Source organism: Impatiens glandulifera, chromosome 6 (assembly GCF_907164915.1).
Source record: "Impatiens glandulifera chromosome 6, dImpGla2.1, whole genome shotgun sequence".
Lineage (NCBI taxonomy): Eukaryota > Viridiplantae > Streptophyta > Magnoliopsida > Ericales > Balsaminaceae > Impatiens > Impatiens glandulifera.
Window position 1 is genome coordinate 547,277 of NC_061867.1, and position 14,498 is coordinate 561,774.

Genomic DNA, 14,498 nt, shown 5'->3' on the forward strand with positions numbered 1-14,498 from the left:
AAATTATAAGAGCTCAAATCAGTGTTGAGGTCATTATTTATTATTCATTTAAAAAATAAAATAAAATAATAACAATAAATTAATTAATTTAATTAATATACATAGAAGTAATACAATAGGACATAGTTTAGATATTTCTTGAAGTTCTTATATTTCTTTTTAATTTATATAATTTGTCTGATTTGATTGATGTAATGTAAATTTGTCAAAACAATATGCATTGTTTTTTTTGTTTGTTTTTCCCTAAGATTGTGTGATTTCCTATCATTACATTAGAGATCAATGAAAAACATCTCATGTTTTTTCATAAACATTTAACCCCAATTATGTAATTTTAATAAATAATGAGAAAATTTATTTTCAATTAATTTATCTAAGTTAGGATGAATTGTCATTATATAATTCTAAGTCTGTTTAGATAAACAAAATCTGAAAAGTTGAAATCTAACTTTTGGCAATCCAAGATTATTAAGTTTATGTATTTTCTTTAATCAATGTATTATCCTCATTCATTTTTTTTATTAATCAATTATTATTGAAATGTTCTACCTCCAAAATAAGTCCAAGTCAGATTTGTTTTAAACTGACTTTTTAGAATTTAATTTTTTATTTTTAATTCGAGATTTGTCACATAATTTAGGTCATGTAGAAATTAAAAAATAGCGATATTTTTTATTTAATATTTTGTTACACGTGATAAAGAACATCAACAACGTTGTGTCGACACCGTATCTATCTAAAAGTCAGTTTCTACTACTAATAATCTGTTGGTTATGTATGGAATAAAATGATAATTTGAAATAAAGAGAGAAATGATTGAGATATGGAATTTGGAAAGAAAGTGGAAAAAAAATGATATGCCACAATCTAATTAGTTGAAAAAATAATAAATTTTTTCCTTTTCTCTCTCTTCACATTTTTTTCATTTTTCTAATCAATGATGTGTTATCACGTCATTCTCTCTCATTATTTCCCCTATCACTCTTCATTAGAGATACAAATAAGTCAAGTTATTCGTGAGTTGTTCGCAAACCGCTCGGTCAAAGTTCGACTTGAACTTGAGTCTGATCAAGTTTGAGTCGAGCTCGAGTCGGCTCGTTTAATATTTGAGTCGAGCTCGTATAATATTTGTTCGAATTTTTTCGAGCCTAATAATATATAATATTTTTATTTGTATATTAAAACCTAAAATCTAAAATAAATATTTTTTCTTCACAAATATTTAAAAATTTAATTTGAGTTCATGTTTTTCGAGCCGAGCTTTAGGTAATAGTCGAATCGAACTCGAGCACAAATCTATAAACTCGTTCCGAGCTCGAGTTCGAGCCAAGCTAATAAATATTGAATCGAGTTGAGCTCGAGCTCAAGCTGGCTTGAGGTCGACTTGACTCGTTTATAGCCCTACTCCTCATACATATATTTTAATGTGTGGATATTGGCTAGAAAGTTAATATTTGGTGTCACTTATTTTTTATGTTTTTATTTTTCTATGTTGTTATGTTTGTTCAAGTTTCTTTCTTGTTGTATTGTTTATTTGGTGCTCTGTTTTTTTTTTTTTTCAATTTTTTGATTTTCTTGAACGACTTTCTTTTGAATGAAATAAAATTATTTCAAATAAATAATTAAGTATATATATATATATTTTTGTAGAAAATTGGTCAAAGTTGAAGCAATTTAAAAAATAAAGTTAGTACATCAGTCAAGAATATTATAAGGATTATATATGAATTTTTCTAATAAAACTAAAATTATAGGCTAATGAAGTTTATTAAAATAAAGAAAATATTTCAAATTGATTTCGTAATTTGGATTCCTATATGGCAACATCCCGTTAATCAACAAGATGAAATTAAGCGAGCTTATATTATCATGGGTTTGTATCAACCTAGTTTGATGAGTATCCAAGAGCTAAGTATGGAATCACTGCCACTATAGAAATATCATTTTCCAGCAATGAAACATGTGAAAAATATGCAACGGAATAAGATGAATGAAGAATTTTTAGCAGATACTATAATAATATATATTGAAATAGAGATTCAAATGTTGAAGATATTGATTCGAATTCTATAATAGATGAATTTTATTGGTTGCAACTTAAATAATATGTAAAAGTTGCTTAAACTTTATAGATTTTTTTATTTTATTTTTTTATTTTCAATAATACGAGATACAAATAACAAGGGGTCAGAGTCGGGTATAGGGAGGGAGAGAAGGTACCAGGTCGGGTACGGAATCGAAGATGGGGAATGTGTAAAACACAAACCTGATACCCGACTATATATTAATAAGAAAAATAAAATGTTTTATTTTATCAAAACTGAATGTGACTTTCAAATGTCTCCTCATTATAAATTAATGTCATCATAAATACATTATTTAATTTATTTTTATTGAAACAGCACTCTAACTTTAAAAATTTATATTTCCAAAAAAATATTTCTCTTAAGTTAATTTTTATCTTCAACTTTATCTTTACATCAAAATATTATTTCTCATTCATCACATTCATATTCAATCTTTAATTTTTTTTAAAAATTTATTCAAAATTTTCTTCATTCTATAACAACAAAATCTTCTTCAAGATTTATAAAATAAGTAGGTAAATATAAGTAATGTTTTAATTTTTTTTTTTTTAACATTTCAATATTACAAATTTTAATATTATTATGTTTTCTCCTTCCACCTCTACAATCTTATAAGTTTTTAAATCGGGTAATGAGGTACCAGTCGGGGATTGGGTACCCAACGAATCGGGAATTGTGATAGAAATAGAGATACCCGTCGGGTTCGAAGTCGGGGTCGGGTAATATAATACAAATTGGGTCCAGGAATGGGTACTTCATTACCCGTCGGGAAGGGTACCCATTGTCATCCATATTCGACATGATCCTTAGAGAAAATCATAAGAACTAGAGGAGAGGCATATCAGATGATTAAGTTCAAAATTGATAATGGAAGAGGAATATTATTCTGGCACAATCCATGGCTAGAAAATAATTCCATAATTTTTCGAGAGGAATACTAATCTATTAGAGTCGGAATCAGAAGAATTTGTCTTTTGTACTTAGTTAGAGATATTCAAGAAAGAAAATACAACTATATTCTGATAAGTATTATAGAATGAGTAAAATTAAGAATCTGATCAATAATATGTAATTCATGGAAACACTGATACAAAGAGTTGGGAATACTATTATGAATTGAAAATTTGTGCCAGGAAAAAATATGGGAGATCACTAGAACAAATGAGGTGGTGATCGATTGATGTAAAGTAGTCCGGTCTTCAAAAGTTATACATCGACACCAATTCATCATTTGGCTAACATTCAGTAAATAATTGCGACAAGAGACAGAATTAAGAAATATATGAATATTCTAGACGTCAATTGCTCAATTTGCACGGTAAAAAAGGAAAGCATTGACCATCTATTCTGGGAAGTACATGTTTTTATCCAAGTTGTGGACCAATTTTTCTCCGAACATAAATATCACTAACTTTCCAGGTACATGGAACGAAATCATAGAGCTTATAAAGAAAAATGTTAAGGGCGATAACTTATATGCGAATGTTTTCAAATGCTTCTTTGGAGCCCTAGTCTATAATACCTGGAGAGAAAAAATACAATAATTCATAGCACGAATAAAAGAACGGAAGAAAAAGTTTGGGAATGATATTGTTTATGGTGGAAACGCTCTCATACATACATAAGAAATTCTGATGAATGAAGACAGTTAGAAACTCAGTTAAGATGGAATATTCCCTATAAGATCATTACAAGGAAATGAAAGTTCAAATAGTTCTTGTTTGATAACTTGTTTGTAATTCAATTGTTTGTTATTTTATTTGTTCTGTAATTCAGTTGTTTGAAACTCATAGATATTTTTAACAAAGCTAGGGTCTATATAGTTCTGTTTCTTGAAACTCATTTCCCTCTTTTGGAATTTTTTAATGAAATGGCAATAAGTCGTTTTCTCAAACAAAAAAAAAATTAATATATATTATATTTAGATGAGTGATAAAGAGAGAAATTTGTGGAGAGAATGAGAGATGAAATGATGTGACATCGCATCATTAACTAGTAAAAAAAGTGTGAGATTAGAAATTTTCTTTATTTTTTTCAGTCAATCAGATTATGTAACGTCATTTTTTTTCATATTTTTTTTCCAAATTCTTTCTACCTAACATTTCTCTTATATTTATTATATCTTATTATATATTATATAATATGCAACAAAGATTTATAGTTAAGAAAAAAAAAGAAAAATAAACAAGACAAAGAGAGAAGACTAAGGAAGATGTCACAAATTTTTTAGTACTCTCTTTAGATATTTTTATTATTAGTGAAAATAATATACACTATTTTTTTTTAATGACGGTGTCATTTTTAAAAGTTTAGGAAATAGATTAAATTGTAAACTTAATTGGTAAGAACATTATGTAACTATTTGTAGAATTATGCTTGAAAGAAAAATAATTCCAAGAATGGAATGTTGAGAAAGTCAGCAGCAAATCAATCAATTAGACTAATTGATTTTTAATTAATTGATTAATTGATTTCAAGCCTTTTCACTGTCATCAAATTCTAGTGAAACTTCGGCAATTCAAATCCTTTTCACTGTCATCCAGCGACATTCAGACATTTCAAGCCAACTCGGTGTCATCAACATTTCATCGGCAACACCCTCTTCAATCTCTGCCAAGGCTCTATTACACCCCTCTACGTTACATCCCGCAATCAAGTGGCTGACCTACTCACCAAGCCGACTCGAGAAAGTATGTGGCAAGTTGGGCAGTCTCAACATCTACTACCCAACTTGAGGGGAGTGTAGAATTATCCTGGAAGAAAAATAATTCCAAGAGTAGAATGTTGAGAAAGTCATATATATTATATAAAAGATAAAATTAAAATAATTAATAATAAAAAATAAAAAATTATATAAAAATAATAAAAAATTTATAAGAAAATAAGAATAAAAAGTTCATTTATTAATGAAAAAGAAGAGTTAAAAAATATATTAATATTTAATTAATAAATATATAAATAAAAAATAAAAATTAACTATGGTTTATTAAAATAGGTTAAATGAGCCAATTTTTGATAATTACGTAGGTTTAAATGACATTTTTATTAGTAAATATGAATAAACTAATTTTACAAGTATAAATGTATAAATGCCTTTTTTTTTCTTATAAATTAAGTTTAATGACATGTCATAAGTTAAAAAAACAAATAAAATTACAATAATAAAATAATATAACATCATAAATATAATGTAATTAAAACAAATTATAAGAGCTCAAATCATGTTAAGGTCATTGTTTATTATTCATTTAAAAAAAGAAATAAATAATTAATTTAATTAATATACATAGAACATAATACAATAGGACATAGTTTAGATATTTCGTGAAGTTCTTATATTTCTTTTTAATTTATATAATTTGTTTGATTTTAGTTTGATTGATGATAATGTAAATTTGTCAAAGAATATGCATTGTTTATTTTGTTTGTTTTTTCCTTAAGATTGTGTGATTTCCTATCACTACATTAGAGATCAATGAAAAACATCTAATGTTTTTTCATAAACATTTAGTCCCAATTATGTAATTTTAATAAATAATGAGGAAATTTATTTCCAATTAATTTATCGAAGTTAGGAGGATGAATTGTCATTATATAATTCTAAGTGTGTTGAGATAAACAAAATCTGAAAAGTTGAAATCTAACTTTTGGCAATCCAAGATTTATTAAGTTGATGTATTTTTCTTTAATCAATGTATTATCTTTTATTGTACATTATTTATTGAAAGGTTCTACGTACAAAATAAGTCCAAGTCAGATTTGTTTTAAATTAACTTTTTTGAATTTAATTTTTGATTTTTAATTTGAGATTTGTCACCTAATTTAGGTCATTGAGAAATTAAAAAATAGAGATATTTTTTATTTGAAATTTTTTTTACAACATCGATGTTGTGTCGCACCGTATCAGTCTAAAAGTCAGTTTCTATTAATAATTTGCTGGTTATGTAGGGAAGACATGACAATTTACCTAAACTGATAATTTGAAATATATATATTGAAATGATTGAGATATGAAATTTGAAAAGAAAATGGAAAAAAAAATTACATGCTAAAATCTAATTAGTTGAAAAAATAATAATTTTTTTCTCTCTTTTCACATCTTTTCATTTTTCTAGTCAATGATGTGATGTCACGTCATTCTCTTTCATTCTTTCCCATATCACTCCTCATTAGGGCTACAAATAAGTCAAGTTGTTCGTGAGTTGTTAGCAAGCCGTTCGGTCAAAGCTCGACTCGAGCTTGATTTTGACCAAGTTTAAGTCGAGCTCTTGTCGGCTCGTTTAATATTTGAGTCGAGTTCGAGCTCGTATAATATTTGTTCGATATTTTGTCGAGTTTTTTCGAACCTAATAATATATAATATATTTATTTTAATATTAAAACCTAAAATCTAAAATAAATATTTTTTCTTCACAAATATTTTAAAATTTAATTTGAGTTCAAATTTTTCGAACCAAGTTTTAGGTAAATAGTCGAACTCGAGTTCAAATCTATAAACTCGTTCCGAGCTCAAGTTCGAGCCGAACTAATAAATACTGAATCGAGTCGAGCTCGAGCTCAAGCTGGTTTGAGGTCGACTTGACTCGTTTGTAGCCCTACTCGCATATATTTCTAATGTGTGGACATTGACTAGAGAATTAATATTTGGTGTCACTTGTTTTTTATGTTTTTATTTTTTTATGTTGTTATGTTTGTTCAAGTTTCTTTTTTGTTGTCTTGTTTATATTGGTGCTTTGTTTTTTTTTTCAATTAATCGATTTACTTAAACGACTTTCTTTTGAATGAAATAAAATTATTTTAAAGAAATAATTAAGTATATATTAGTCAAAAGTTGAAGCAATTTAAAAAATTAAATTTAATACATCAAATTGTCAAGAATATTATAAGGATTAAATATGAATTTTTCTTATATTTTTCTAAGTAGTAAAACTAAAATTATGGGCTAACGAAGTTTATTAAAATAGAGAAAATATTTTAAATTGATCCTTAAAACTAAGATAATCTAAAAAAAAATGTAAAGAAAAATATTTAAAATTGACAAAAGCTAGGCGGTTCGAGTTCGAGTTAGGGGTTCGATCCTCGTTCGCTTTTCTACGACCTTTATTTATGTCGTTTTCCTAAGGAAGCCCATTTATCGGTCAAAATACTTGTCAAGCCTCTTGATATATACTCGGTCGGAATTCATGTTTGAATGTTCAACAATATCAACTAAAGCTAAAACTTATAATTATTTGCTTAGTTAGGTAAAACCCAAAAATACAAGTTTTGGATTCAATAGTCTAAACTCAAACTTTAAGCTGCCAATTGAATCCTCGGAGAATTTAGAACTCGTTAGCATCCTTCTTAGACCATCAATCAATCTGAATAGCCATGGCCGAAGCCTAATCGGTATAACAATACTTGGCCGAAAAAAACAAATTATGAGACTATATATGTACATCTTCTTTAGATCATTTAGAACACGACTACATTATCTAGAGTAGAACACATCATTCATTGCCTTCACCCTTCTGTTTTCTAAATTTTCATATTTTTTTTAACTTTCTTATTTTTTGAAATTACATCGTAACATTATTACAATTACCTTATTATAAGCCTAATCAATTTTAAATCATATATTATAGGTTTTCAGATCATCACCCTCGAGCAACAACAGCTTAAGGATAATGATAAAAAAAAAAATTGAGTTCAAATTTAAATTTGGGTAAATGTGAATTAGAGGATTTTAATTAGACAAATTTATTTATTTATTCACCTTTTTATAATTAATTATTTATTTTGTGTCAGGTATTTAATTAATTCAAAATCCGATATAACTTCATTATTTAAATCAATTATTTTATTTTAAATCTCGTGTAACAAAACGGTTCATAATTTTAGAAATCATTTTTAGAATAGACTCATAATACATTCAAAAAGGTACAAAATACAGGTGAAAATCATCGTTCTCGAGAATTAAGACTTGTTGTCAAATTAATAAGGCATAAGTTATCAAGTTTGAATTTTATCCCTTCTCTTCATCTATATGTGTTTATCTTTAGTGTCCAATTTTGAAACTTCAAATCCTCTAATTTTTTTTAAATGATAACATTATGTACTGTCATCTTTTACCCCCAAGGGATTTAAATTAATATATTTCTTTAACTTTTTTTTGGGTTCATTTTCAATTTCTTGGATTGAACTAGAAAGCAACGGTTACTGAACCTAAATTTTTTTTTCTTAGTTCCAAGTTTATAATAAAACTAAGTGGTTGATATTAAAAAGTTGAAATTGAATGTGAGTATCTTTTGACTATTTTAATATCTTTATACGAATTAGTCAAAAAAATTCTAAACATTCATATTTTATTGAACTTCAGATGATAAAGATACAGAAACACAAAAATGTTACACATAACGGAGATCAATAACCTATAAGTATAAATTTAAGTGAAATGTTATTCATCCATGTTAAATGTCAAATAGAATTGTCATCTTTCAAAATGATAAATTAAAATGATGTAAATAAAAAAGAATGATACATCTAGTAATTAATCAGTACATTCTAGTTACAAAAATAAATTAAAATTGGTAGTATAAAATTGTCTAAAAATGTATATAGGAATTACAACCAGGCTATTTCCAATAGAAGAATTTGAACCTGACCATTGAATTATATGGTTCCTGAATCCACACCACAAGTGGTACCCAATATCCAATGAAATAACTCGATTTACAAAACTACTAGTACTAATCATTCATGATGATCATGATATATATATTCATCAACTAAATGAACAACAATATTAATGTACAACATTCGTATCGATCATGTTGCCTGCAGTCATGGGTGCATACGTGAATTAGAATCGGAGTTGTGTCAATGACCGGCACCACCACGACTAGGCCCTGAACGTGCCGACATCAATAAGAAATCCACAATTTGCTCTCTTGGCGTTGGTCTAATGGCTTGTGCAACGTTCAAATACGCAAGAGAAAGAATCAAGATCATGGAGAAAATTGTTATCATGAAAGTGAATGAACTAGGGTGAGCCATGACAAGTAGTATAATTTCCTTCAAGTGTTTATGAGAGATCAAGAATTAATGTGAGTGATATGGGTATGTGTTAGTATATATATATGAAGAAGGAAGGCAGGCCTATAAAAGGGAGATTTGGAATTGATCAAGAAAGTCATGTTTTTCTTCTATTTATTTTGACTTTTATTAGGTAGAAAATAAAGAATTGGTTTGGTTTGGTGTGGTTTGGTTTGGTCTTGATCATGAACTTTCTTGAATCAATGTTTGAATGTTACTACTACATACAACAGATTTAGGTCTGAATAGGAATAGCATACCATTTGATCAAAGTCAAACTTTATATCAAGTCAAATCCATGATTCTTTATTTAATCTTTGTTTGATTCATATACTAATATTTCCACTAATATAACCAATATAGGATAGCTCATTAAAGTTTAATTTTTTTTTATTATTAATATAAAAATCCTCAAAAGATGATCCACCGCTTTCACTTCGGACTTAGAGCGAACTTGGACAAATTCAACTCCAAAAATCACCATTTACACTTTAGTTTAAGACATTCTAAGTGAAAATCGAACCTGCGAATAAATTCAGTTCTAATAACCCATTAAAAAAATCTAATAACCCATTAAAAAGAATCTTATATTCCAATGCTTTGGTTATCTATATATATGTTTGTGTCGGTTGCTCAATTACCACATAAAAGCTTGTCTATTTTATTCCTTACAATTGGATTTGATGGATATTAAATTTGTCAATTTTATTTTATATATTATGTATGTTTATTAGGTAAAGCATTATTATTTATTTATTTATTAAAATGTCCAATTTAATTAGTCAATGCCTCCTCTTGAGGGGGTTGTTCCCACCTGAATAATATATTAATTCAACATTTATTATGTCTTTCCGCCATTGGAGACTAAATATAGTTGCCCTGTAACTGTAAGTGTTTTCATGCATAACAAATATATAAAGTAATATATTTTAATTTTTTGAATTGAAAATCATAACCCCTACTTAACTTCAAAGTGATTCTTAATTCCTTTATATTTAAATATACATATATAGACTGCTTCTTCAAGTTTATTTTTTTGAAGGAATTTCAACTACTACTTCAAGTTTATAGTTATCCTTTGAAATACAAAAAAAAAATGGAGAATTTCAGCAGCCAAATTTCTTTGCATTGACTTATTAGCTTATATTCACTATTAATGCTTATAAATATTTAAAATATTATAACATTAATTGGAGAATTTCAGCAGCCAAATTTCATTGCATTGACTTATTATCTTCCCATTTCTTATATTCACTATTAATGCTTATAATATTTAAAATTAATATTTTTTAACTATAGATTGCAATGATATTATGGAATTGATAATAGTTTAAACATAACTTCAAAAACATATTATATGTGGAAAAAAAATCAAACAAATATTAAAACCTGAACGTGTTGAGATTTTCAAAAGAGCAGTGAGTTTTTCGATCGAATTTATCGAATTTCCAAATCGAACCTCGTATAATGTCAAAATGAGATAATTGTGAAGGAACCGCAGTAGTCATTTTAAATTGTAAATTGTTGAAGGTTATACAATTTCCTTGTAACCAATTTATCTATAATACCCAAAAATATAGCATAATTATTTCCGACTCACAAATCTAACCGTTTGAATCCACGATTCTCACCACAATATTTCTAATATAGATATTTAAAATTAACTAAAGATATTTTAAGCAATAAAAATTATATATCATAACTATCTAATAAAATTAAAAAAAATAAAATATATATATATATATATATATATATATATTCTATTAACTGGACAAATGTACTATGAATTAATACATGTAAAAACGATATTATTTTATTTTTTATTTTATTTTATTATATATTTTTTTTTGTGTGTATATTATACTATTGTAAATTTGTAATCTATACATAAAAAATTCATTTAAAAAAAATTAAAATTATTTTTAATTTATTTTATTTCTCGGGCAAAATAATAAATACTTATAACTCGCCGGAAGAAAAGAGTCGATAGGCTCTTTGTTCATCGTCGCCGGAAGTAATATGGCTGCCGCCAAGTTCAGTCCTCTGTGCCGTCCAAACCTAAAGCTTTCTCTTTTCTCACTCCCCTCCTCCCAGATCAGCCTCCAATCATTCTCCTCTCTCCCACCGCCGCCGTCGCCGCCGCCGCAGAACCTGGAACTTGACCCATCTGAAAACACAGTCTCCACAGTTGTCTCCATTCTCAAGCACCGCCGATCAAAATCCCGTTGGAACGAAGTCTTCACTCTCTTCCCCCAAGGTTTCACTCCCACCCAGTTTTCCGAAATCACTCTCAGCATTAGAAACAATCCCCGTCTCGTTCTCCGATTCTTCGATTTCACTCTCCGCCGCTCCCTCTGCCCACATGATTTATCATCTTACTCAACCATTATTCACACTCTAGCTCGCGCCCGTCTCAAATCTCAAGCCCTAGACACTATCCGATCCGCTCTTCGTCATTTCCCAGCCGAAACTCCAACCTCTTCTTCATCAAATCCTCCTGAATTACTTAAATATCTGGTCAAATCCTATAGGAAGTGCGATTCAGCTCCCTTCGTGTTCGATTTGCTTATCGAGGCTTGTCTTTTATCTAAAAAAATCGATCAAGCCATCGACATAGTCCGACTTCTACGATCTCGAGGTGTTTCCCCTACTGTCACTACTAGCAATTCATTACTCAGTTCGATTTCGAAATATCGAGGTTGTCAAGCTTGTTACGATATGTACAATGAAATCTTCTGCTCCCAAGGCAGTAATGTGGCAAATGTACATACTTTTAACGCAGTTATGCTATCTTTCTATCAACATGGAGCGGTAGATGATTTAAAAGAGATTTGGGTTCAGATGAATAGAGTAGGGTGTGAACCGAATGCATACAGTTACAGCATTTTAATGTCGGTTTACTGCGATGATGGTGATACATTGGAGGCTTTAAAGATGTGGGAAGAGATGAGTGTTAAGGGTTTAAGGCGCGATGTCATGTCATACAATACATTGATCGGTGGGTTTTGCAGAACGGGCAATATGGAGCGAGCTGAAGAATTCTATAGAGAAATGGAGATGAATGGAATAGAGAGTACTTGTGTCACTTACGAGCTTCTGATGAATGGGTATTGTAAGAATGATGATATGGATTCTGTAATGATGCTTTATAAGGACACGCGTAGGAAAGGGTTTAAACCCGAGGAATATGTAATTGATGCTGTTGTTAGAGGGTTTTGTAGGAATTTGAGGGTTCTCGAGGCTTTAAAGATTGCAACGGATCATGATGAGCTTATACGAAAGAGGAATACCTATGAGATCCTAATAAAGGGTTTATGTGAAGAAGGAATGATGAAGGAAGCGCAAAATGTTCAGGCAAGGATGGTGGGAAAAGGATTTTTGCCTAATTCAGAAATTTACAATGCTTTCATATCTGGTTACAGTAAACAGGGGAATGAATATGATGAAGTTGTAAGATCACTAAGGATGGAAATGGTTACAGTGATGGAAGTAGCCAAAGATTGAAAAGAGATGAAGCCGTTGAAAGAATCCATGATAGAAAGGCCATTGCAGCTGATATCTGATATCGGCTACAACATCTTTGAGGACAGTAATATCCATCTTCTTCATGTTCATCTGCTTTGAGAAGAACATCAACAACACTAACCGTGGAGCTTGCTGCTGCCAGTGTAAAAATGGACAAAACCTGTCGAGTTAAGAAAAGAAAATGATCTTGGTTCATTATTATCTGAAAACGAGACAGAGAAAGATATTCGATTTTACAATTTTACCCCATCCCCAAGAAGAATGATGAAGATTACGGTTGGATGACGAACAGGGTAGTTGTGAAGAATAGCATATCCATCAAGCAAGGCCAAAGTAAAACTCCAAGGAATGACCAAACCCATGACAGTTACCAAGAAACTGAAAGATTTACATCATCAGCTTCTTTTTATGCATAATAATATAAGGCTGTGGGTATAGAATATTGTTGTTACCAGAAGGCGGTGTAGCTGTAGAACTGAACACCGAAAGACATGAATAGGAGGGAAGAAGAAGAGAAGATGGCTTGCCCGAATCTCAGACCGAAGCTGGTGCTGGTTCCTAGAGAACCTGCAACTATAACTTCTTCTGTCATATTTTGTTGTAGCTAATTCTATGATTTCTATATCTTCTTCAATCTGTGTAGTCATGTGAGAATCATGAAATTCATAATAATAATTAAGAATGGTGTTGATGTCTTAAAGTGAACCAAAGAGGGGCCCCTCAGTTTTATCCTTATATTTGTGTTGATTTGAATGTTACACGAGGACCTTCAATTCCAATAATGGTTTTCAAATGAAAGGAGATTTGACATTTATGTCTTCTTCATATTTGAAGTAAAATGGATGTTTGTTTCTTTCATATCCACTACAAATTTGAGTCTCTTGTTCCTCTGCCGACAACTTCAAACCACACAACAAGGTTCTCATGGAGTAATGAATTTATTCCTGGAGAGCATTTTAACTTCATTATCATTGTATTGTTTAACTGAATCATTTTTGGTATATTATTTTTTGAAAATGATTGAGAAATCTGAAATGTATTGCTTACTCTCTACATATTGGTTGTCATGATTCTAATTGAATACTGGGGCTTTTGGTGGTTATCCTTTTTTGGTTTCTATATATTATTATAACTTTTGGCTTTTTCTGGGTGGGACATATATATATATATACTTTTGGTTCCTAGATTCATTGAACTAGTAATCAATTGTCATTTCTCAAGAGAAAGGCAATGATATGGGTGGATGGATATTTATTTTACCACAAAATTGAAAAAAAATAAAAAATAATAATGGCCTATGCAGGTCTCGAACCTGCGACCTTCGCGTTATTAGCACGACGCTCTAACCAACTGAGCTAATAGGCCATTTTGAACAGATAATATGACATTAGCAAATTATTATAATTTATTTGTTTGACTACATTCTTAGAAATAATGCAATATATTCACTTTATCTTGTAAAATGTTATTGTATGTTATTGTTTTTCTAATGAAAAGTTATGTTCTCTGATCACTAATTTCATTTAATAACATAAAGATACATGCAAGCCAAGCCACTGAACAAAGTAAAGACTTTCACAAAATAATCATAATCTTTCCAAAAAAGTACCAATTTCCATTGATTATGTCCAACCTTATTTCATTGCCTTTTTCTTTTGTTCATTCACAAAAGTATAGCAGAATCATTCATTGTTTAAAGTTTATTCAGTTTTTTTAAAAAAGAAAAAAAGAAAGTTTAATGGTAACAAATGGGGAGGGAAATTAAAGTTTATTCAATAGACTGTCTGTAAGGGTTAGAATCATTTAAGAGTT

The 14,498-nt window shown here is 29.2% G+C and overlaps 2 protein-coding genes and 1 non-coding gene across 3 annotated transcripts; 1 reads left to right on the forward strand and 2 right to left on the reverse strand.

Moving 5' to 3' along the window:
* Nucleotides 1-11,065: 11,065 nt before the first annotated feature.
* LOC124941410 (CASP-like protein 5C1) lies at nt 11,066-13,278 on the reverse strand. The gene is made up of 3 exons (XM_047481732.1): nt 13,139-13,278; nt 12,932-13,064; nt 11,066-12,846 (listed from the first exon to the last, which is right to left on the reverse strand). Exons 1-3 carry the CDS (start codon nt 13,276-13,278, stop codon nt 12,637-12,639), a joined length of 483 nt encoding a protein of 160 aa, XP_047337688.1. The 3' UTR covers nt 11,066-12,636.
* On the forward strand, nt 11,181-12,665 carry LOC124941409 (pentatricopeptide repeat-containing protein At2g15980). Its single transcript, XM_047481731.1, has one exon. It carries the CDS (start codon nt 11,181-11,183, stop codon nt 12,663-12,665), a length of 1,485 nt encoding a protein of 494 aa, XP_047337687.1.
* A 699-nt stretch (nt 13,279-13,977) lies between the features above and the next one.
* Nucleotides 13,978-14,051, reverse strand: TRNAI-AAU. Its single transcript has one exon. It is a non-coding gene; the product is annotated as a tRNA-Ile (tRNA).
* Between the last annotated feature and the right edge of the window lie 447 nt (nt 14,052-14,498).

Coding starts and splice junctions, on each gene's coding strand:
- LOC124941409 (XM_047481731.1), top strand. CDS start 11,181: ATGGCTGCCGCCAAGTTCAGTCCTCTGTGCCGTCCAAACCTAAAGCTT.
- LOC124941410 (XM_047481732.1), bottom strand. CDS start 13,278: ATGACAGAAGAAGTTATAGTTGCAGGTTCTCTAGGAACCAGCACCAGC. Junction 13,065..13,138: donor TACAGCTACACCGCCTTCTG/GTAACAACAATA, acceptor TAAATCTTTCAG/TTTCTTGGTAACTGTCATGG. Junction 12,847..12,931: donor TCATTCTTCTTGGGGATGGG/GTAAAATTGTAA, acceptor TTAACTCGACAG/GTTTTGTCCATTTTTACACT.